Source organism: Marmota marmota, unplaced genomic scaffold (assembly GCF_001458135.2).
Source record: "Marmota marmota marmota unplaced genomic scaffold, marMar, whole genome shotgun sequence".
NCBI classification, from domain to species: Eukaryota; Metazoa; Chordata; class Mammalia; order Rodentia; family Sciuridae; genus Marmota; species Marmota marmota.
Window position 1 is genome coordinate 6,696,846 of NW_026000102.1, and position 23,117 is coordinate 6,719,962.

The 23,117-nt window shown below is 62.8% G+C and overlaps 1 protein-coding gene across 10 annotated transcripts in view; it reads right to left on the bottom strand.

Annotated features, from left to right (window-relative positions):
- Tp73 (tumor protein p73) overlaps positions 1 to 20,535 on the bottom strand; it is a 52,601-nt gene extending 32,066 nt beyond the window's left edge. The window contains exons 1-4 of one of the 10 annotated variants that reach the window (XM_048783753.1): positions 15,542 to 15,873; positions 14,062 to 14,250; positions 9,867 to 9,965; positions 9,485 to 9,605 (exon numbers count right to left, since the gene is read on the bottom strand). In XM_048783753.1, the coding sequence (XP_048639710.1) occupies positions 9,485 to 9,605; positions 9,867 to 9,931 (186 nt within the window). In that variant the 5' untranslated portion in view covers positions 9,932 to 9,965; positions 14,062 to 14,250; positions 15,542 to 15,873. Of the gene's footprint in view, positions 1 to 2,320; positions 2,945 to 9,484; positions 9,606 to 9,866; positions 9,966 to 14,061; positions 14,251 to 15,541; positions 15,874 to 16,020; positions 16,304 to 16,668; positions 16,760 to 20,426 lie in introns of those variants that run through there. The other 9 variants (XM_048783752.1, XM_048783755.1, XM_048783754.1 and 6 more) reach the window with 9 other exon arrangements.
- Between the last annotated feature and the right edge of the window lie 2,582 nt (positions 20,536 to 23,117).

Here is a 23,117-nt window from a genome sequence, read left to right on the forward strand (position 1 = left end):
CAAGGGCACTGCTCCCCAGAGACACAGCCAATGGGCTCCACAGACAGAGCTCCCAGTCAGAACCCCAGACAATGCTGGGGTGCCCTGGACAGGCCATCCAGCTGTGGCTCCAACAGCCTCCTGCAAGGCAGAGCTGGCAGCAGGCTCCTGTGTGGCCATTGTACATGGACAGTGATGACAAAAGCCAACAGCGGGGTAAAGCCCCCACTCCAGTTCTGCTGGTCCACCTGGGTTTAACACATTTTAGGCAGAACTGCGCTGGCCTCTGGTACTCTCAGTGGAACAAAGTCATAAATACTCTCTTTGACACAGAAGCAGGGAAACTGAGTCTCCCGCCCAGATTAGGATGACCCCACTCAGCCCCGCTCCCCCAGGGGTGGGGAGGTTAGGACCCATGGTGGGCTCTGGGCTCAGCCACTCCCTGCCCTTGTCACTTGACCCAGTGCAGAAGAGGTGCGCAGCGTGATGGACCCTGGCTACAGAGAAGGCGCACGCATGGAGGACAAGCCCGGCTCTCCCCAGCCTAGAAGAAGCACAGTACATAGTGGCCACTGCTGGATCCCAGGGCAGGTGGCGGCAGCATGTTGGATGCTAGTGGCCCCCAGAGGGACTCTGTGGCCCCAGGACAGCGGCTCTCTACCTCCCACCACCTCCCAGGACAGATACCCAAGCAGCAGCCGCTCAGCCTTGGTGCTGTCCTTCCCGCAGGACAGTGCCCGCTCCATCAAAGAGGAAAGGTGGCACCAGAGTCCCTGTGGCCCCAGGCTTCTCAGCTGGCCAGACAGGGACACTGGCCAGGGGTCTACCAGGCATGACAGCCTATGCCCTGGCAGCCAGGAGGCCACACTGTCTGTGGTCGGAGTGATGCTACCCTCAGGGGCTGTTTCCACAACAAGGTGTTGGTGGTGATGAATCAAGGAACGAGCAGGTGGCAGACAGCTAGGGGACACCCCTTCCTCACTGGGTGCAGATTCAAAGCAGGGGCCAGGTGTGCAGAAGCCGGGGGGCCTCTAGACTCAAGTGCATGGAGCCAGTGCCCAGGTCAGGCCGAGACATTCACTCTCTGAGCCACACTGTGCCACACACACACTGCCATTCTGTGAGGGGGAACACTCCCACAGGCACAAAACACCCAACACACAATGTACACACACCGTCACAACGCACATGTAACCCACATGTCCGTAGCACGCAAGCACACCTGCACACAGGTACACACACCTGGACACACCTAGAACACAGGAACACACACACCTGTGTTCTCACCTGCATATGCACCATGTCCACACGTGGTGCACACACTCACGCCCAGCCACACACACTGCCACGCCACGCCACGCCACGCCTTTCATGCACACACATCTTCACGCGTGTGAGTACTGTGGCATGCACACTTACAGACACACACGGACTCGCCTCTCTCGTGCACACACCAGCCCTGGCCACACTGCCTGGAGAGGCCGCACCACGGGCCTGTCCTGGAAGGGCAGACCTGGGGACACACGCAGTCTGTCCAACCACCCACCATCTCTCTGCCTGATGCTGTCCCCCGCATGGAGCTTGTACCCGCAGCCCTGCTCTCTAAGCTCCCCTGAGGGGAAGGGCCCTGCACAGAGCAGCTGCACGGGGGCCCTCTGCCTGCTCAATTAGCAGCCTGGAGCCTGCCTGAGCCCAGGGACTTGGCAGGTCTGGAAATGAGCCCAGGTCCCCAGGGCGCAGCCCGGGGATCAGGCCTGGGGGCCAAGCACAGGCTGCAGTCCCTTCTTTCCGTCTGCTAGGCCAGCACCCCTGCCTGAGGGGGCAGCCGGAGGCCTTGGCTACACCTGCAGGTCCTGTCCTCTGAGCCCACACCCACCTCAAGAGCAGCCCACGCCCAGGAGAACACCCGCCGCTGTCAAATAAACACCTCATCCCAGGGGAGGATGCTCTTGGCCCTGGGGGGCAGCTTCACAGCGAGGCTGGGAGCAAAGGTGACCCCCAGGTGTGTTGAGCTCCTGGCAGCGGGGCAGCAGAGAGCAGAGACACCAGCCTCCAAGCTGAAGAGGCTGGCCCAGCCTCCCGGTCTCTGCCCAGCCAGGGGCCACTGGCTCTCAGAGCTATCCCAGGATCGACAGGTTCCCAAATCTGTCCACCTCCAGCCTAGGTCCCGCCTCCAGCCCCCTCAATGCCTCCCTTCCTGCTTCTGGTCACCCCAGAGGGCAGCAGGCACCCGACCAGGAAGACCCCTCTGGGCCTCCACCATGGCAAGACCCGCACACACCCACCCCCAGAAGGACGGAGCCCGGTTCCCAGATGCCCCGTGCCAGCGCGTCACACCTACCGTGGCGAGGTGCCTCATGGGGTCACCGACGTACAGCATGGTAGGCACGCGGGGGTCTGCACACGCTGGGGAGCCGGTGTGCCACGGGACGAGGCATGGGTCTGGGTGGCTGGGGAGGGAAGGGGCAGAGCAGCGGCCGCTGGGCGGGGTGGCCCGAGGGGCGAGGCTCCGTGGCTAGGGAGGCAGGAGCCAGGGACGCTCCGGAACCTGTGGGCCGCTTGTTGGCATTCTCGCTTTTCCCATGTCCCTTAGTTCTGTCAACTGGCCGCATCCAACAACAGACCCACAGCCCACCCCCTTATTCCTCATGACTACGCATCAACGCCGGGGCAGGTCTCAGCTTGCCCAGTGATGTTGGACCGCACCAAGGAGGCCGCGCGGGGGGAGCGGGCAGGCACGCAGGTCAGTGGCCGGCTCCACCAGTACACCCCACCTGCTCCTTCTGAGCCCCGCCCAGGGAAGGCTCTGGGGGCCACAGCCCTCACCCGGAAAGCAGTCTCTGTCCCCGAGCACCAGGGGCGAGTCCTGGCCCTTGAGGCCTGGTAGCCACAGCTGGGCCACCCCAAGGAGAGAGATGTTGCCTGCCGCCAGCTGTGGCGGCCCAGGCAAGCAAACCTCCCTCCCGCCCCAGGAACTGGGGGTCCATGGGCATCACCCTAAGGGCTGTACAGAGCAGAGGCACACGGGGAGATTTGTGTCTCTGGACCTCTAGGGAATCAGGGGACACATAACGGCACCCTCGCATGGTAAAAGGTGACGTCAGAGAACCCAGAGCCCCACCTGGAAGATGCCATCTTGTCATTTGCCCAGCCCCAGGAGGCAGAGATATGGCCACTACCACCAAAGAAGAGCCAGAGGTCCTCTGGGACCCCTAGCACAGCCACATGGCCCTTGGCACAGCCAGGGGCTTGCCTCAGCAGCGCAGGGGCAGGGGGTGGGGGGACGGGAGCAGTGTGGCTCTCTTTCTCCAACACCAGATTTCCATTCTATTTTAACCATCTCTGGTGCAAAGTGTCCTCCACAGAGGGGCCTGGACCTGCCCCCCAGAGTGTCCACAACACAAAGCCTCAAGTGACACTGAGCCTTCCCTGGAGCACGGCAGCTTCCGGCCCGTGGGAGAGGAGCTCCCCATCTGTAGGGAGACCCTTCTCTTGCAAACCACCTTCAGCCTCCTCAGAGCTGGCAACAGCTGGGCTTGGGCAGAGAGGGGCTGGGCCTGCGGCTGGGCCTGCGAGGGCCTGGAGGACTTGCCCAGCCTTCTGGTCCACTGGGCTGGAGGAAGAAGGAGGGCACCCAGGAGCAGGCCCCACCGGGAGGCTGGGGCTGAGACCCCACTCAGTGCTCTAGGCTCCATGCAGGGCAGAGAAAGGCGCGGCTCTACACCGTCAGCCCAGGCTGGCCTGGACCTTGACTCTAGCCGCCATGGCTGTGAGCTCCTAACAGGCCGGTCCAGATCACCGGGGAAAGCACAGCTTCCTTTGTGGGACAAGCGTTTGGGGAGGACATCTCTGGGTGACACCACGCGGGGGCCTGCAGGAGGGCCCAGTGGGAAGTCGGTGCAAGCAGCAGTCCCCTCCTGTGGGGTGGAGGTCGGGCATGAGCCCCCACACTGCCCTGGGCAGGGCCTGTCCTTCAGTGAGGTTCCTGCTGGTGGCCGCTGGCCCTGCCCCAGAGCAGTCCTAGGGATGTGAGTCCTTTCCGCTTCCAAACGTGGACAGCTCTGGGGAGGCAGGAGGACCCTGATTCGAATCCCACCCCCCATGGGGCACCGCAGGGTGAGGGCAGGTTCCCCAACCTCTGCACAGGTGAGTCCTCAGCCTCCAGGGGAGAGTGGAGGGATGCAGAGGCTCAGAGTCCTGAGCTCAGGCCGGTCCCCCCGCCTGGCTGTTCTTACAAACTCCCCAGGGGGAGAGCAAAGGAAGCACCTGGCGGGAGGCGGGGACAGCCTTCTGGTTCACCGGGTTGCACTTCCCATGGCGTTCCCCAAGGCCGGGGAGGACAGAGTCAGGGGTTGGAGTCCCCATCCCTGGAAACAGGACACTTCCTAGCCAGGCCCCCAGGGGCTCCCAGGGGGCCACAGCACCTGCTTTTCTGTCTGACTCAGCAGACTCCATCCCACTGACCACCTCCATAGCTCCCCACTGGACAGGGGGGTCCCTTCTACCGACCATCACTCCCCACAGCACCACAGGCACGGGAGGGGCTTGCTGGAGGGACTCACACACCTCCCTGCTGGACAGGTGGCTGGGCCCCTACCCCCACCCCTGGGGAGGGGCCTGGGGCTCTGTGATGCTGAGGGCTGGGGGCAGGGATTAGCTGGAGTTCATTCCCCAAGGTCCCTTGCCACTAAAGCTCGTGGAGGGCTCACAGGTGGCGGTGGTGGGCTGGGTGGGGCTTAGAGCTGACCAGGTGGAGCCCTGTCCCTTTCTCAGGCTGTAGACACTCTGGGGAGAAAGGGGCACCCTTCCCCACCCATTCCCAGGGCTGTGCACTCGGGGAACCTGCTCACCCTTCTCTGGGGCCTGGGGAGACGTGCCCACCCCCCAAGCTGGGAAGTCCTACCCTGGGTGACCCCAGGGGTGTCCATAGGCTCTAGCTTGGGTGTCCATCACTGTGGGCCCAGGCAGATCCCCCACTTACCGCAGCACCTCCTCCCACAGTGCCCCTCCTCCCCGGTGGCCCACCTGCCCACAGCAGCTGTCACCACAGACAGGCGCCAGGAGAGGCGGGAAGGGGCACTGTGGGGCAGGCGCAGCCTCAGGGCCTGTAGGGCTCTGGCCAGCACCTGCCCCCCTCCCTTTGCGCCGGGCCCTCAGCATCCTCCCTGGGGCTGGCTGGGCCTCGGGTTCTCAGTGCCCCCCTTCATGTGGTCGAGGGGGTGCTAGGGAACAGATTTGTTCCAAGGCCAGGGCTCGCGATGCTGAGCACAGGAGAAAATCATGATTCCTGTCCCCACAGCAGCCCTCTGCCTGCTTGGCACCCACTGGTGCTTACTGTGTGGCTCTGTCCTCCCAGAAAGTGTGGCCAGGGGTGACCCTCATCCTGATGGAAGCCTTCCCTCTTGCAGGGCACAAGGGGGCTGTCGGGGCAGGGCTGAGCCAGTCTTGGACACGCTCACCTGAGCCCTTGGCCCCTACTCCCGGCCCTGCCTCCAGCCCTGGGAGGCTTCTCTCTGGCAGGACACGGCTCTGATTTAGTGAGGGCCACCTGGGTCTGCAGAGATGGCCAGGACTGAGGGCCTCCACTGAGGCAAGGAGCTCCACCGGCAGGAACCGAGGTGGACAAGGGGGTCAGAAGCTCTGGGGCCCAGGCCCTCCTCTGCAAAACTGTTCTGAGGCTCCGAGGGCTCGGCTTCGCAACGCGGGCCTCCTCCCGCCCTTGCCGTGAGCCTGGTGTTTGTCACATCCTCCTCACAGGCCACACACCACCTGCTGCCCTCAGCCCCAGAGGACTTAGAACCCCTTAGTGGCCCTGTTTACGGACAGGGACACCAAGGCCCAGAAAGGTTAGAAAGCCCCAAGAGCTGCCCAGCCTGGAATTCTGGCCTCAGGGCTGTCTGGGTCCTGTGGCCACAGAGACCTTCTGGCCTGCCACAAGACCCATGGCCTCCTCCAAGGCCAACCGGGGGCCCAGCTGCTCCTGTCCACCCTGTTCCCTTTGATTGCCTAACCCAGCTTCTTCAGCTGGCCAGCGTGGCTGGAGGTGACCAGAGGCGGAGGTGTGGCCCTCCCCCAGTGTAAGAGGCTTATGTATCCCCACGTCCTCCTGCTCTGGGCCTGTGACCCATCAGCCAACCTCACAATCAAGACACGGAGGCACGTGGGGACTTGGACCCATCTGCTCAGCCACTCTCTGCCAGCAGCTGAGGGCACCCCTGGCTCCAATGCTTTGGCAGATCTCATTCAGGAAATTTTCGTCCATCAGGGAGCCAATCTGCCTGCTCCAGATCCCCCAAAGGTGGAAGGGGACACCCCAGAAAGTGGATGTCCCACATGCTCTTCGCTGTAAGATCCCCCCAACTGGGGACAGCTCAGCACCAAGGGCAGGGTACTGAGGCTCGTTCTGAGTACAGAGTCAGGGGTGCTGAGAGCCCTGGGCCCCTCAGATGCCCAAAGTGCCCATTGACCCAAAGCTGAGCCTGATGGCGCCTCTTCTGGGTGGAGCTGGAGGTGGGACTAGGATCAGAAACCCAAGGCAGCACAGTCCCCAGGGGTGGGGGACTGCACTCAAGAGACCCCCCTCCCCAGCCTCAGCAGAGTGGGCCCATGTGCCCCAGCCCTCAGCAGCCCAGCACCCTCCCCAGTGGACTCTAAAAATGAGCCCCTGTCCTGGGGTTTTAAAATGGCCCCACCACTCTCGAGGCCAGCCAGCTGCAGGACTCTTGGATTCCCACGGAGCCTGAGTTTGCTCTGCGTGGTTGTTTGAGTGACATCAAATCCCCACAGGAGCCATGCATGAGCTCCCTCTACCCTGGGCAGTGAGAGTGACCCCCTCAGGGGTGTTTTCACACCTTCCCAGAGCCCCCTTAGAGAGCCACTGGCCTCAGCCACTGGACTTCAGCCCTACTGGACAGATCAGCTCAAGAGTCCCGCAGGGCCGCCCTGGACCGGCAGTGGCTCTGGAGCTGGTGCCTGTGTCCCTCAGGCTGCACCCTGCCTGGCGCTTCCCACAGACCAGGCTGCAGCCCAGAGCACCACCTGGCAGCATCCAGGGACCTCGCGTGGCTGGAAAGCGCTCCTACAAAGACGCACTTGAGACTTCCATTAGACTGTGCTTTGCGCAGGCTGCTCCCAATGGCCACAGTGTTGGATGACCGTGAGTGTGCACACTCTGCTAGTATGCCTGTCCCCGACTGCTACCCGAGAGGTCTCTCTGTGTCCTTCTCCCCTCTTGCAGTGGGAGGCTGGGAAAATTTAACCGTGTGTTTCATGAGATTTAACTCTGATCACTTCACTTCCACTGCCCACGCTGTCCCCCCGTCCAGCTTTAGTGCCCACTGCCCAGCCTCTGCCCCCCTGTGGCAGGGAAGCTGCCCTCCAGCAGCTGAGTTCTGGGTCCCTGCAGCCAGACGCCCCAGCGGGTCGGCCGTAGTCTGTGCCGCAGTCTGTGCCTCCTCTTTTGCAGTTGGGGCTGCAGGAGGGTCGGGGGAATGGGGGGCTGTGTTGGCTGTTCTCGGGGAGCAGACAGGGAATAGGCAGCGGGCTCAGGGTGAGGCCTGCACAGTGGGGGCCCGGCCTGGCCAGCCTTGGTTCCAGGGAATCCCCACCTCCGGGAACTGAGCTGCACCCAGGAATTTCATACATGGCTTTTACCAAGAGCGTGTCGCTACCTGACAGAGTGGGCCCCTTGTTTGCGGAGGTGCAGGGCCCCACCCTCGTTACCCCACGGCTGGGAGCAGCGTGCCCCAGCAGGCGAGGGCTCATGAGCATCCAGCCCAACACGCTCAGCACCAGGCATCCGGGCCAGGGCTGGGTAGCACATCCCACCCACGGGAGCCTGGAACTGCCCCTTGACCTCCCTCAGAAGGTGGCAGTGACCAGGGGGCATGTCTGAGGGTTCTCAAAGGCCCTCTGCCCTCTTGGGGGTGATCTGAGCGGCTGGAGGTCGAGGTGGAAGCTTGAAACTCCTGCGACAAACATCTTTGGAGCCTGGTGGACAGCTCCTGACTCTCCAGACTAGAGGACACCAGGGTCCAGGTGGGGCACTGGCCAGGGAGGAATTAGGACCCTGATCTCCAAGGAGCAGCCAGCAGGCAAGGGAGAGGCAGAGTTCAGAGCTTCCCTGTCACCCTGGTCAGGGGCAACGCTACGGGGCCGAGCCCCAGGCTCCCTTCCCTGCCTCTGCCTCGGGGTCCTCACCTGTGCGTGGGCACAGGTGCTGGCGGGCTGCTGGCTCCGGGGCACTCTCCTGAGCAGGGGCAAAGCCCAGAGCCCGGCATCAGCTCCTCAGAGGAATGGAGCTGGGCTTGCCGCCTGCCTCCCACCCGAGCAGTGGAGGTGGACTGGGCCATCGCCCTGGGTGCTGGGCAGGGATGCCCTGTGCTGAGGAGGGCTCCAAGTTCTAGAAGGGGCTTAGGGCAAAGGGGGCCAGGCCTGCACCCTCCTGGCCTCCAGAGTCCTCAGCTGCCCCCTCCTGCACATAGGTCCTCCGGTGCTGGGCACATGGGAGGCGAGGCCCTGCCCAGGGCTCTCGCTGCCCAGCCTCTGCCTCCAGCATGTGCCTGCTCAGCTGGGCTCCGCTTCCCTCCTCACTTGGCAGAGTTCCGCCACGAGTCCCGCAGAGACACATCCCGCGTCTGTCCTCTGGCCTTGTGGGAACCCAGCACCCCGGGGTCCAGTGGGGGAGGTGTGAGAACAATAGGCTTCAAGGGTCTCCCCAGGGCCAGGCGCCATGAATGCCCTGTGCCTCCGGCCTCCCATCCACCTCGCAGCCCAGCTAGGGCTGGACCCACAGGGAGGTACAGACCCAATCTGCTACCACCGTGGCCTGTCTCTTGCCCGAAAGAGCTCCTGTTGCGGAGTCCCAAGGTCCTGGGGCCACCTGCTCCCCCACTCCCTATGAGCAGGGAGACCCCTGAGATGGCAAGTGGGGCCACTGCCCTGCCAGCCCCATCCAGCCCCTTCTATGGAAATGACCTCTGGTCTTGCTCTGGGCCCCTCCCCCTAGGGAGCCCACCTCACCCTTCTCTGTCCTATGTGGTCCAGAGGACAGGGATGGGGACAGGGGACCAAGCCAGTTAGAGGCACAGGGATGGCTCAGAGTCAGGCAATGACATGTTCAGACAAACAAGAGGAATCCTGCTGGCCTATGGGCAGAGGACTTCCCTCCTCACAGGGACAGGAGGAGACTGGCAACCCCCACTGTGGTGAGAGGCCCCTGAAGGATGAAGTCCCCCGGAGAAAGCAGGGCAAGACAGAGGGAGGCGGAGGTGGGACATCTGGACCCAGCCATGCCTGAAGCCCTTCCTACGGCATTGAACCCATTCCTACCTCTGCACTGGCAGCTACATCAGCCAATGTATTTCCTGCTTTGTAATTCGAAGGGTCTGGACCACAGGGTTTGTCGCCTGAGGGCCTGCTTCCTGCTTCTTCCAGACCCCCTCAACAGGCCAGGCCACATTTACTGCCCAACATCCAGGCCTCTGCAGAGGACGGCCCCACTCACCATGACGGAGGTGGTCATGCCCGGCAGCTGGAAGACGTCCATGCTGGGCTCGGCACCGACGGCAGCCTCGTTATTCCCCCGGCTCGGCTGTGGAAGGTCAAAGTAGGTGCTGTCTGGCTCCCTGGGCCGGGGAGAGGGGGACGGGCCATCAGCATCCTGCCCAGCAGGGCCCCCAGGTGCAAGGCTAGCCCATCTCTCCTCCTGGAGATGCTCACTGTCTCCTGCCCCAGGGCCCCTGAGTCCCTAGTGTCCTCAGTGCCTTCCCGCTGGCCTCCCCTCCTGCTTGCCCTCGAGGTGGTGAGTGCCCTGTCCCCTTGCAGCCAGCTGACGAGTGAGGCTGCAGCTGGCCCCAGGCCAGCACAGGGCCCCAAGACATACTCACAGAGAGCTCCAGAGGTGCTCGAAGGTGGCTCCCTCGTCAGGGGACGTGGAGGTGGACTGGGCCATCGCCCCCTATGCTGTCTTCCAAGGGCAGCTCACTCTACAGGGAGGAAAGGACATGTGAACACTCTGGAAATGCCACCCTCCTCTGGCAACGATGGCACAAGGACCAGGCTGGCGCACTGGCCAGGTGCCCTCCTGCCCTGTGCTTGGCCTCCACCTGCCCCTTCAGTCATCCAGCCCATTGCCCAGAGCGGGAAACAGAGGCCACGGTAGGCAGCAGGGGCTGGACAGGTCTGGATCCACACCTGGCTGGGGTGCCCTGGGCAGGCAGCAGCTCCTCAGAGCCATCACCCAGGAGGTGGGGGTGCAATAGCCCCCCAGGGCTGCTGGGCACCCTCTGGGAGATGAATCTAGCCCTTGCCAGGACCTGGGGCACAGTCAGGCTGTGCATGAGCAACAGGGGTCAGCACTATGAATGCTGCTTCAGGACCGGCCAGGGTTGGGGGTCCAGCCACACAGGCTCCCTGATGCCCAGGACCTTGAGCCGGCTCAGACCATCCCCTCTCTTGGTTAAGAGAATGTGTGGGGACACCCCTGAGGCTGGAGTCCAGCCCAGGTCTGTGCGTCTCTGTACCCAGGTTTCTGTGGGTCTCAGATGGCCACTCAGCTCTGAGCTGGTGTCCTGCCCTGGGACCTGGAGGCCAAAACTGCACCCCACGTGGGAGCCCACCAAGGCCAGGACCTGCATGGGTGGTCTCTCAACGGAGAAGCCCAGAAATTGGGGTGCCCTGACCACCATCCCAGATCCTCTGGCCTTTGTCCTCACAGTGGCCTCTCCAGAAAGTGTCTGTGACCAGCTCTCCTACCCCTGCAGTGGCCCTGGCCACCCAGGAGGAGGTGGCAGTGACCAGGCCAGGCACAGCCAGGCACACTGTCCTGCAGTGGGAAAGAGGGGACAGAGAGACCCAAGTCCATGCTGCCCACTGCCCCCCACCCAGGCCAGGGCTCCATCCCCCCTGGGGCAGCCTCCTGGGTCCGTGGGAATCAACTTGGCCACGCCCTGCAGTGCCCACACCGACAGGCCCAGACCTGCCCATGGCTGGCAGGGGTGGCAGGGCAGGGCCTGCAATCTGTCACTTTGGTCAGTCCCCAGGCAGGCGGGTGCTGACAGAGGCCTGCGGCTTGCTTCTGGGGCTGACACGTGCCAGGCCTCCAGTGCTCAGAGGAGTGGCACGGGACAGGAGGCCACCACAAGGGACTGGCTTGGCAGTGGCCAAGGGAGGCCTGAGGGCTGAGTTAGTCAGGGAGCAGTGACGCTAAGACAGCCAGCCCGAGGACAGCTGGCCACAGACGGCCTGAGGACGCTAAGACAGCCAGCCCTCCCACAGATCTGAAGCACCTGTGTCTTGACCAGGGACCCAGTGGGTCCCTTTGGCTCATCCTTTCTGGGTGAACAGCACCTGTCAGGGAAGCCGCTTTGGGGCAGGAGGTGGCCTGCAGGCTGCACCCAGCTGTGAGTCGGGGAGGAGGGCTGGGCTGCTCACACCCCAGAGGACAGCCCAGGAGGCCTCGCCCCCAGCAGCCGCCTGGTCCTGCCCCCTCAGATTCGTGGACAGACCATCCGGCTTGCAGAGGTAACTCCGCTAACGTCACATGGTGAACAGGTGGCAAAAGCTCACGAGCTTCCAGAGCAGCATCGTCCACCTTGGTCAGATGGGACGGACAGCCCAAAAGCCACCGCAGAGGAGCGATGGACCAAGGTCTCCAGCAAGGGGACGGACCTTGAGAAACGGATGCTCAGAGGAAGAGGCTGGTCCCAAAGGGAGATGTGGCCAGTCCTGGAGGCTGACCGGGTGCCAGGGAGGGAGGAACGGTTGTGGGCTTTCTTCTGCGGTGACGACAGCGCTCTGGGACCACACAGAGGAGACGGCTGTGCATCATGGAGAGCGTGCGGAACACGCTGAAGTGTCCGCGGGAATATCAGGTGAATTTTGTCTCAATACTAAATTCCATTTTTTTTTTTTAAAGAAGCTGGGGCAGCACGTGGGAGGTTCTGAATGCACTTCCCGGGCCATTTGGAGGAGAGGCCACCTCCAGAGTCCCATCCAAGTTCTACCACCCCTGATGGGGACAGGAGAGAGGGCTGGCAGACCCCCGTCCGGGCTGTGCACCCACTCCCCCCTCACCACCTCCCGGGGAGCAGCCTGGGGAGGTGAGCCAGAGCCCGGGAGTAGATCCGGGTCTGTGGACTTGACCTGCACCTCCACCTCCTGAGCGCCACCCCAACCCTGCTTCTCCAGTGAGCATGGGGGGCACCTGCACTGACCTTAGGCCGGCTCCCTTTCGGGGACAGACCTGCAGGGCTGGTCCTCTGGGGAAGCATCAGGGGCCCTAACCCCACCCCTTGAGCCACGTACCTGGAGGGGCAGCTGGAGCTGCGCTGTCCACCTGGAAGGCAGCGGGGCCCACACCCAGAAAGTAAGCAACACTGGAGTCCCCGGGGCCTGCTGAAGAGGAGGCCAAGGAGGGTCTCTCCGGGGTCACTGTGCTCCAGGAGGCTCAGCAGACTCTGTCCCGCAGATCCCACAGCTCACTCCCCAACCTACCCCCAAAGCCAAGACTCCCCGACAGAATCAGGACACTGGAGCACGTCCCTCCTTGTCTAACCCCACTGGGCAGCTCTCATGCCGAGCATCAAACCCCAGGCTCCTCACCATGGCCACTGCGCCCCCCCCCCCCAGGCCGGCCTCCCTGGCTCCTCCAGCCCATCTGGAGAGTGTGCACCTCCCGACCACCAGCACCCAGGCCTGGGCACCGCCACTCCCTCGGGCCCTGGGCGCTCTAAGGTCCCTTGTCAGCATCCAGGTCTGGGCTTGGAGGCCACCAGGGAGGCCATCCCCAGCATCCAGCCCGACAGCTGCCCCCCTTCCTTCCTCACCCTGCTCTGCCCAGCGTCCTCCTGCTTCCTGACTTGTCTGCCTCCCCCAGCACTGAGGCCAGAGGGACACTGCGACAGAGCCCGTGCCTGGCTGCTGGCCCCCTCACACCTGCCCAGGGCCTGGGTTGAGAGGGGGTGTGGCCCCTTCCTCCAGGCCCCGGGCACTGCACAGGGGACACCACCTGTGAGCGGGGCCCTGATGGGGGACGCTGTCTGCGTCTTCAGATGGATCATCTTAACTCCTCCCACCGCACTTAGGCCACACCCCTTCCCACCTGCCCCCGTGGGCACAGGGCTCCCCACGCTCCCCAGCACCACCAGCAAGAGGCTGGTCTCCTTCCCTTCCCTGCCAGGCCCACATCCCACCACCGCCCTCCCGGCCTTCAGCATGGGCCTCTGCTGCCACCACCAGGAGCATCTGCAGGCATCACAGGAGCCAGATCCCCCCGGGGCTGGACAGGGGCTTTCTACAGGCAGGGGACTGGACGGGGGCGTCTGGCTTCGGGAATGTGTGACTTCAGGGGTCAGGGTGCAGGTCATGATGCACACTCTAGGACGTCCTGCCTGCTGTGGGGTCTATGGCAGGGCCCACGAACCTGCATTGAGCAAGCCACCCCCTGCCACAAAGGGCCGGCCTCTGTCCACCCTGCAGGTGGCCAGCAGCCTCCACTGGGGGAATCCGCTCAGATCCTTCACTGGCACGTGAGGGCCCAGAGACCTGCCCCGAATGACCCCAAGGACACTGAGGACCTGCTGCCCCTCCCGTGATGCCCTGGCCCTCCCTGGCCAGCAGGTCAGGGACCTGAACAGAGAAGGGCAGATGTGGTGTGTGCCTGTCCATGCAGTGTCCAGGTCACACACTGTAGGCACACACAGGGAACAGGGCCCTCTGACCCTGCCCAGGCCTGCCTCAGGGTCCCTCAAGGCCGCAGCGAAGTCACCTGCTGGCTGCAAGGTGACCGGTGTGGCTCCTGTGGGACTGGGACCAGGAGGAACCCTGAGGACTCTCCGAGCCAAACCCAGACCTCAGCCACGGAGCCCTCTGCTGTAGGTCCCCAACCTGCGGCACCCAGGGGATCCTGGCAGCATTTGGGACTCGGGGGTCACAAGAAGAAGGGGCTCAGGACCCACAGCTGGGCCCCCAGTGCCTCCGGACACCAGACCCGGTGCAGTGCTGGAGAGGAGCCCGCGGCCCCGAGGGCTGGCCCAGGCTCGTGGGCTGAGAGCAAGCCTGGCGACTTTCGTTTTGACTCACCGAGTCCCCTGGGGTCTCATCCAAGTGGTTCTCAGCTTAGCAATCAGCCCCTGGGGGCGCTTGCCTCCTCTGGGGTGTTTCCCTTGTCACGGTGGGTAGGGGCACGTGCTCACAGCCTCTGGGTGGGAAGGGGGTGCTGCCCAACCCTACAGGCCCCCGGTGGCCGCTGTTGCAGAATTTCCAGGGCCACTGTGGAGACAGGGGCTGTGGCCACAGCTTCTACAGTGCTGGCGAGTGCTCTGCTCACGGGGCTCTCAGGTCAGCCCTGAGAGGCCGCCCAGTTCAGGGATGAGCAAGCAGCTACCAGAGGCCCCACCCAGGACTGGAGAGGCACCCAGGTCTGCCAAGGGCCTCACCCGCCCCACTATGGCCTCTCTGCACCCGGGAGGAAGAGCTGGCTGCCCTGGTGGACCCCTGGCTCTCCACCTTCTTACCCTGCCCATCTCACCTGGTCTCCTCTCCAGAGCCTCCCATATAGCCACCACTCCTGGACCTCCTTCCCTGTCCCTAACGTCCCCTCCTCAGGCTCCTCACCTGTTCCCACACATCTCCTCCCTGTCCCTTGCCTCCAGGTACCGGGCTGTGTGGCCTCCCTGTATCTGGGTCCCCCAGGCCATGCCAGGTCAGGGCCCAGCCCCTGCAGGAAGCTCCCTTTGCTGACTCTGAATCTCAGTGCCCAGCCTGTCCCTCATCCATTGGCACATGGGTGCTACCTGCATGTGGCCCACACGGAAGCCTGAGTTAGACAAAATTGGGGACGTCCTGCCACCTCTCTGCCCCGGCGAAGGACAGACAGGCTCCTAAAGCACCTCTGATAAACTAGACCCCGTCGACCCCCAGCTGAGCCCAGCCATGGGGACATCCCCTCCAGCCCGCCAGGCTTGGCCCCAGGGCTCTGGGTGCCCACCCTCCCTCAGCAGATCCGAGGCAGAGCTGCCCACATTCACTCGAGCACAGGAGAGGCGGAGCCCCAGCCTGCATCCCTCCTGCCCCTCAAATCCCAAGTACCAGCCTTTCCAGGGTGAGGACAGGAGGCCAGGCCTCCTCTGTGCCGTCCCTCAAGTACCCTGCCTACGGTCAGCTCTTAGTTAAGGGGTGGTCACTCTCCCAGCTCCCTTCCCACGACGAATTCCACCCTTTATTTCAGTCACCAAGTCAAAGTGAGATCTAAAATGGCAGATAGGCCTGAGGCCATCCCAGGGACACCCCTCCCGGGCCATTTCAATTCCTCTGAGGCCTTTTCTCAAGGGGACGTACCAAAGGCCTCAGTGCCCATAAGAGCCCCGGCCTGTGCAGAGGGTCCAGGCGGCATCACGGGGGGAGGAAGCCAGGCAGCCGGCTCTCCCAGGAAATGGCGGCGCTTCCTGCGGCCACACAGCCACACTGCAGCAGGGAGGCCAGAGCGGGCTTGCGGTGGCCTGTGCTGAAGCCTGGCTCCCTGGCTCCCCGGCCCCCGGGGTGGGGTGGGGGCTGCTCTCACCTGCTGGGCCAGGGCCAGGGTCCCCCTCCTGGAATGATGTCGCCTTCCTCAGTGCCTGGGCAGCGGCCGCCTTTGCCTGCCCCTCCTGTCCATGGTCCCAGGCCATGTGGCAGACTCTGTCCCTGTCCCCTGAGTGGGGTGGGAGGGGGCCGGCACCCTCAGCAGGGCTGCCAAACAGCCTCCCCCCGCAGGTGAGCCCCTCGCGCTGCCCACGGCGGCCGCTGTGCCCTCTCCCCTGGTCCAGGGAGCCAAGCACAGAGATGGAAGACAAATTTAGCCACCCGCCCCGGGGGAGGGCACAGTGTGTGAAACCCGAAAACAGCTGGGGCGCCCGATTAAGCTCCCTCTCTGCTCCTGGGCCACGGCCCATGGGAAGGGGGATGGGAGTGGAGGCTGGAGGGATCCCGCGCCCTCACTGTGGCCTCCCTCTGGTAGAGGCGGGCCTGCAGTCCACCTGAACCCAACAGTTGGCTTAGTACCTGCGGGAGGCTGGGCCCTGACCACCAGGGCTTCCTGCACTTCTGGAAGGAGACCGTGATTGACAAGCTTCCCGGACCAAACCAAGTCCTGAGGCCCCACGGGAGGACGCTGCCTCAGACCAGCCACCATGGCAGAGGCCCAGTGACATAAACATAAAGCATCGCTGATCCCCAGAAGGCTGGTGACCCCACGACCTGGAGTCTCCTTTTACCAACTGTGAATGGTGCAGAGTGGCACCCAGCGGGTCCAGGGGCACAGTGGAGTCCAGAAGCTGGGCTCTCAACCCCGGTGTCTGCCCCGGCTGGCCTCACTGAGCTGTGGTGACAAGGCCGGCCTGGGCCTCGGGCCCCTCCCCACCTGCCCAGCCACCTGCCCAGCCACCTGCGCAGCCCACCGCACACCGTGCCTGGGAAGTCCCTTCCCACTTCTCTTTTCTCACCAGCACCGGGAGGCCCTACCTGCGTCCAGACATCCTGGGGCGCCCCTGCCCTCTACTGGCCTGCCTCGGACTTCTTCCCCCCCACTCCCCCCCACATGCTGGGGTCATGCTGGGACACATGACACCTGCCCCACCCTTCCGTGCCCTGCAGCTCAGTCCTGCCTGTCCCATGAACCAGGTCCCTCTTCCCTCTGTCCACACAGCCCACCTCTGCTGCTCTCTAGCTGTGTGACCTTGGGCAGCTGCCAGGCCCATTCTGAGCCTCTACTCCTCTCCTGTGAAGTGGGGTGGTTGTGGAGCCCGTCCCGGATGCGCCTGGGGCGTCCAATGCTTAGAAAAGGCAAAAGCACCAGGCAGGCTTCGGATCGAGGGCACGCCCAAGTGCAGACACGCAGACTCTGCAGCTGACCAAGGCTTCCTCAGCATCAGGAGCCGCAGAGGAGGGAGGAAGCCGGGTCCGGCCCCAGCCACCCCCATCAGCACCTCGCTCCCCACTCTCAGAAAGCGGCTGTGAGCACCCTGTTGCGGAGCCCAGCCCACCGTCATCTCTGGAGGAGGAGCCCCCTCTAACAGTGGGGCCCAACATCCGTCCCAGCAGAGGCTGAAGCTGGTGTGAGGGAGAAGGGGACGTCCCCAGCCCCGTGTCTTAAGTGGGGAGGTGAGCACAGAGGGTGAGTCAGAGGCAGGAGGCCCTGGTGTGGACTTCCAAGAAGGGGCCAAGTCAAGCGTGGCTTGGAGAAGTGGCCTGCCGAGCCGCGTGGGCAGCCAAGCGCAGCCTCCCTGCAGCACCAGCCACCTGTCAGAGTGGCCCCGGGCGGGGCTGTGGGAGTGGAGTGCGGGCAGCGATTAGCTCAGGCCAGCCTGGCGGGCGCAGATAGAGGTGCAGGATGGCTGACTGCCACGGACAGAAGAGGGGCAGGTGAAGGGCTGGGAGGAAGAGGAGCCTGCAGTCAGAGTGGGCATTTGAGTGGACAAGGGCCCCGGCAGGACAGGGGACTGGTGAGGGCAGGCAGGTTTTCATGGCAGTGGTCACAGCCCCACCCACAGCCTTTCCCTCCTGTGCCACCCCACGCCCACAGGCTGCCAGGTCCCCAGGCCTCTTTACTTGAATCCTCCTGTCCTGGCCCCCTTTCTGCCCCAAGGGCTCCCTATGGGGCAGAAAGTGTGGCGGTGCCAGTCGGAGGGGCCCGCACTGTCCTTCGGAACACTCTCCTGAGACAAGCTTCAGTCCCCCTGGTCCTCACTCCCAAGCTGACATCCCGACTGGCCACACTCTCTGGTCACCCCCCACATTCTTCTCTGCTGTGCCCCAGTCCTGGCCAGGTCCCTTCCTCCCTGCCTCTGGGCTCCACCCATGGCTGACGACCACCCACCCCAGGTCGGAGTGATTACACCCTCTCAGACACCTGTCAGTCTCTAGGAGCCTCCGCACAGTCCCTTGCTCCTGTTCCGAGGCTTGGTCCTGCCCCTGAATGCCACCTTCCTGCCAAGTCGCACACTGGATGTGCCCCCAAGTTGCCATGAGGGTTGACCATCTGTCCCCCCCTCCAGCAACTCTGTCTGCTTCCCCTTGCCCACTCCTGGGCCCTGGACCACCAGAACTTTCTGGACACTCAACAGTGCCAACCTTCACCCGGAGCGAAGGTTGTATTTGGGAATACCTGCAACCCACACAGTAACCCAGGAGTGAGTTTCCAGGAGTACTTACATGGCACAGAGAGAGCAAGCAGCTCGCCTAGGGCCACACAGCTTGAAAGTGCCAAGGCTGGGTTGAGTCTAACTCCAGTGAGGTCCGCCTGACCCCTCCCACCAGGCAGTGGCACTCTCTGGGAGAGCCTTCTAGCGAGATACAGGGAGAAACAGCTTTGCCCCCTAGCACGGAGGGTGAAGAGGAAGGCTGGCTCAGCCTAAAAGCAGGCCAACGTCCACAGTGGGTTGCAATTTTGAGGGTCTTACAGCTGACAGAGAGCTAGGGGGCTGGGCTGGGGACCCGACAGCCCTCCAGGTCGCAGAGAGGCAGGCCTGGGCTCTGCGTGGAGGTCTCCCTGGACCCTGGCTGGTTCTGAACCCGTGTCCGTGCACTTCGGGGACAAGGAGGGGATTCCAGCCTCAGGAAGGGAGTGGGGTTGGTTGGGGAAGGTCACCTGTGGGCACATTGTGGGCCAGGGGCTGGTGGGAAATGAAACTGGCCTTGGTGAGGGTCGGGTGAGGGCAGGAGGGCATGGACACACAGTGACGGGGACACAGGCAGAAGCGGGGAGCCACCAGCACGTGTCCCGACCCTGGGCCCAGGCTCTCTCTGACCTTCGTGCCCTTTCAGTCTATCCTTCCACCCAGCAGCCTCAGCTGCCTGCAGCCCCCACCACCTGTTTTCCAGTCCCCAAAATAGGCCGCCTCGCTCACCCTCCTTGCAGGACAAATCTATGCCAAGCTTCCGGCAGATTCCTGGACGAGGTGGTATGAGGGGTGCAAGGTGACTGCCGTGACCATCTGCCACCTGAGCTCTAGCTGCCTCTGGTCGGCATGGCTCGCCCCCATTCTGCCCCACCTGGAGGGCGGCCTGCTCTGGGCACTCCCTGCATCTACCCCCACCCTTCTTGAGGGTCTCACCCACTCCTGCCCCCCAGGCAAATTCCAGTTGACCCTGCCTGGTGGGACCTGGAGGGGCCAAGGGCCCCTACACTCCCCACCAGCCCCCAGGCCAAGTCCAGCAGAGTCCCTGACCAGCAGCAGGACCAGGAGGGGCAGCTGCAGAGGCCTTGCTCCTTAGGCCCTGGATGGCCCCCTCGGTCCCCACGGGTCCCTCAGCTCCTCTGCAGGGGGAGACGCCAACGTGCGTTTCGGGATCTAATGCTAGAAGTCCAGTGTGTGTTGCTCATTGCCATCACCCCAGGTCCGAGGGGTGCTTAGTGCAGTCAGACCTCAGACAGAGTGACTGGGCAGTCTGAGCGGGCAGGGGCTGCAGGTCAGGGAAGGTCAGCATGAGTCCTGGGGAAGAGCCACGTGGGGGAACCTCTCCCCTCCCGTGGGCTTCATCTGCTGAGAGTTCAGGGAGAAAGTGCTGAGGATCCAGAACGTTCCCGCGGCTCTCACTGGCCCTGCTAGCACCTGCTCTAGGGATGAGACCCTCAGAGCCGCAGGGAAACACACCTGAAGGGACAGAGCAAGTCAGAAAGGCCCCAGCCCTGGCCCTAGACCAGGTCCATCCAGCAGGCCTGCAGAGGCCAGGACTGAGCAGAGTCCCAGGAGGGGACAAGACAGAAGGGGCAGCTGGTTTCCCCACCCACCTCTCACCACCGGCACTTGGACGGGGGCCCACAGCACACAGCCCTCCTCACCCCAGAGGACCCCCGTCTCAGGTGGGACTGCGTGACTCCCTGGCCGGGGCGTCCATCCCCGCGCAGGACGGCAGTGCTGGGTGGACGCAGGCAGAGGGAGCAGGCTGGCCGAGCGCACACACTGGTCTGGCTGGAGGCAGTGGGTGAGCGCCTGGGAGGCCAGGGCCTGGCAGTGCCACAGGACAGGAGGGAGCTGGGGAGAGCTGGGGGACTCTGGGCTGGCCACGAGGCTGAGCTGTGGTGGCTTCCAGGAGGGTCAGCGCCCGGATGTAGTCACATTGGGCAGCTGCTCAGTGCCCCCTTGGCAGGGGGTGGGAGTTTCCAGCAGGTCTCAGGGGGAAGTGTCACCAGAGCTACTCTGCTCCTGGCCCTGTTGCCCAGCTCAGGGTCACATGAGAAATCCTGCCACCCGACTGCGGACGGATGGCTCTCAAAAGCACCACGCCACAGTGGCTTGTCCCCTCAGGGGAGCTACAGGCAGGTCTCCACCAGCCCCGCCTGACACCCTTGCCCACACCACACCTTGTTCTGGCCACCGGTGGGAGGCAGTGAGGAGGGGGCTCCACAACCCAGGGCACCTGTGGAGCTGCTCACTGGGGCAGGAGGAGGCAGCAGAGCCCACGCCTACCTTGGCTGAGCTGGGGCCCCGGGAGAGTCCGTGGGGCCAGGCAGAGGTGGCCGGGAGGCCTTGGGCTCCTGGCTCCGCAGACCAGCAGTGGCAGCAGCGTCCGGTCGCCTAGGTGATGACATTGGATTCACGGAAGCTGGGCGGCAGTGTGGCCAGCCTCAGCCAGTGCCAGGGGGTGGAGCATGGCTCAGAGCCCTGGGGCTGGGGACCTGCCACCAGGAGAGCACAAGGCACACTGTGATCCCCCCCAGCCCCGCCCTTGTCCCAGGGACCTGGGAGACAGGCTCCCACTGCACCAGAAAGCCAGCTCAGGAGGTGGGGCATTCAGGGGGAGGGGGATAGTCTCAACCCAAGTTTCTGCTCCTTGTAGAAATTTTTAAGTTGTGTTTACTTGTGCATCATAATTGTACATAACAGGGGATTCACGGTGCGCGGTGCACGCACACAACACGGTCTGGTGAGTCTCAGTCCCCAGTACCTCCCCTTGCCCTCCACTCCTCCCTCCCCACCCCCTCCTCTACTCTACGGGTCTCCCTTCTGTTTTCATGAGATTCCATTTTTATTCTTTTTTTTTTTTCCTCTACAGCTTCCACAAATGAGAGAGAACATCTGACCCTTGGCCTCCTGAATCTGGTGTATTTCACATTTCATGATGCTCCAGCTCCATCCCTGCAGACGTCTTCAGGCACATGCAACTACAGAGAATAACTGAGGAGCTAGGATCCCTCTCCCCCTCAGCACCTGCCTGTCTCCCAGATTCTCTTTTGCCCCTGGAGCATTTAAAGACAAATTCCGTATCCCATCATTTCACCTGCAATGTGCCGGTGCGTTCTTCCAACAGCCAGAGGTCCATCTTTTTAAAAATTAGGTCAAGCCATGAAGTTGCTGATGCTCCACTGTCTGTCCTGCACACACAGCGCGTGCCACACTACAGAATTCCGAATGTCCAAGCCCACGTTTTTATCGCTAGACAGAGGACTTCCAGGGTCCCCACCCGAGCTTGGGGAAACTAATCTGTGGTGGCCCACTGTCCCAGCTTCCTGCCCCACCACAGGCCACAGGACCGGAAGCTCACTCCAGTTCTGAGTGGACTTGCCTGAGGAGGCCTTGCGGATGGCATGAAGCTAGGACCCTGAGAAGGGGAAGCTTCCGGTCACCTGGTGGCACCCAAGGAAGCACAGGCTCCTAAAGGGAGGGCAGATCACCCCACCCTGCCCAGGGTCCCACCTGCCCCCACCTGACCCTGAGTAGCAGGAGCCAAGGCTGCCTGGCCGCTGGCTCCTCAGGCCGTTGAGGGTGCACCCTGCGGTCACAGCTGACACCACTGAAGGGCAGGGACTGGGCCTGAGCGGCTCTGGTTCTCTGAACTCAAAGGCTCAGAAGGTCCGAGGTCCACTCTGGTTCTGGCCCTGTCTTTGGGAGCTGGCAGCCCTCAGGGTCCCCGTGTGTCATGGGCTGTGAGCTGTGAACACCCTCGTGTGCTCTGCAGAAATAGGAACGAGCTTGACTGGGGGGTTTGCCAGCCCCTTGCTGTGTTATAAAATAGGATACTGTCTCACTTACCTAAGTTAATTTTTTTTAATGTGAATTCTTTTTTCTTTCTCTTTTAGGTACTGGGGTGGAGCACAGGGGTGCTTAACCACTGAGCTATATCCCAGTCGTTTTTTATTTTTTACTTTAAGACAGGATTTCACTAAGGTGCTGAGGCTGACCTTGAACTTGAGATCCTTCTGCTTCAGGCTCTGAGTTGCTGGGATCACAGTATGTGCCACCAGGCTGGGCCAAAAAGTCATGAACTCTGACAAAGCCTGGGGCCTGGGGTATGGGATTCGGGATGGTGGGCCTGGAGTTCATTTGAACCATAGGGTAGTGCTGGGGCCAGGGATAGAGGGCAGGGCACATCCAGTTTGCAAAACCCTATTAGTCCTTAGAGGAACCCTAGGGTCTTGCTGTGGAGCTGTGAGGAGAGGCACCAAGGGCCCTGCCCACAACTAGCTTCCCAATAAGACTACCCAGAGCTGCCCCTTAGGGGAGGTGTTCTCCCCTCACCTCATGGAAGCAAAACTTAGGCAGGCCACGTGGGAGGGTGGCACTTGAGCCGGCTTCTGCTGGTCCGGGAGCTGGCCACTCTCACACAGATTGTCTCAACTTCTGACACTGGATTTTTGTCAGTGAACTCCCAGGGAGCGGCTCAGACAAGGGCACGGCAATTCAAAGAGAGCTTACAGACGGGCTAAGTAATCTCACTCCTACCGCACCGCCAGGCCCAGGCGCCTTCTCAGAGTCACCTGCTGTCACCAATGCCATCGAGAGTGGGTTGGACTAGGAGAACAGAAACTGGAGGGGTCTTCATCACAACCAAGCAAAGAAAGATGAAGTTGGCAAGTTAAGGTTCTTAAAAGAACTCAGGGGTCAGACAATGGCAATACCCAAGATTCACACGCGTCCCCGTGATCCGCACATGTCTCCTCACATGAGTCTTCCTGGGATCATACATGTTTGGGGTGGTGGCTGCCATTTCACCATCCAGCACAGACCCTTCCTGTGGGTCTAGTCCTTTGAAAACCCACCAACGGATGAGGGGCAGTGTTCCTAGAATTACGTTGACCTCAATCTTCCAGCGGCCCGTCTTGCTATTTTTACCAGAACTCATCATTTTCCCATTAATCCAATTAGCGTCCTGTTTACCCA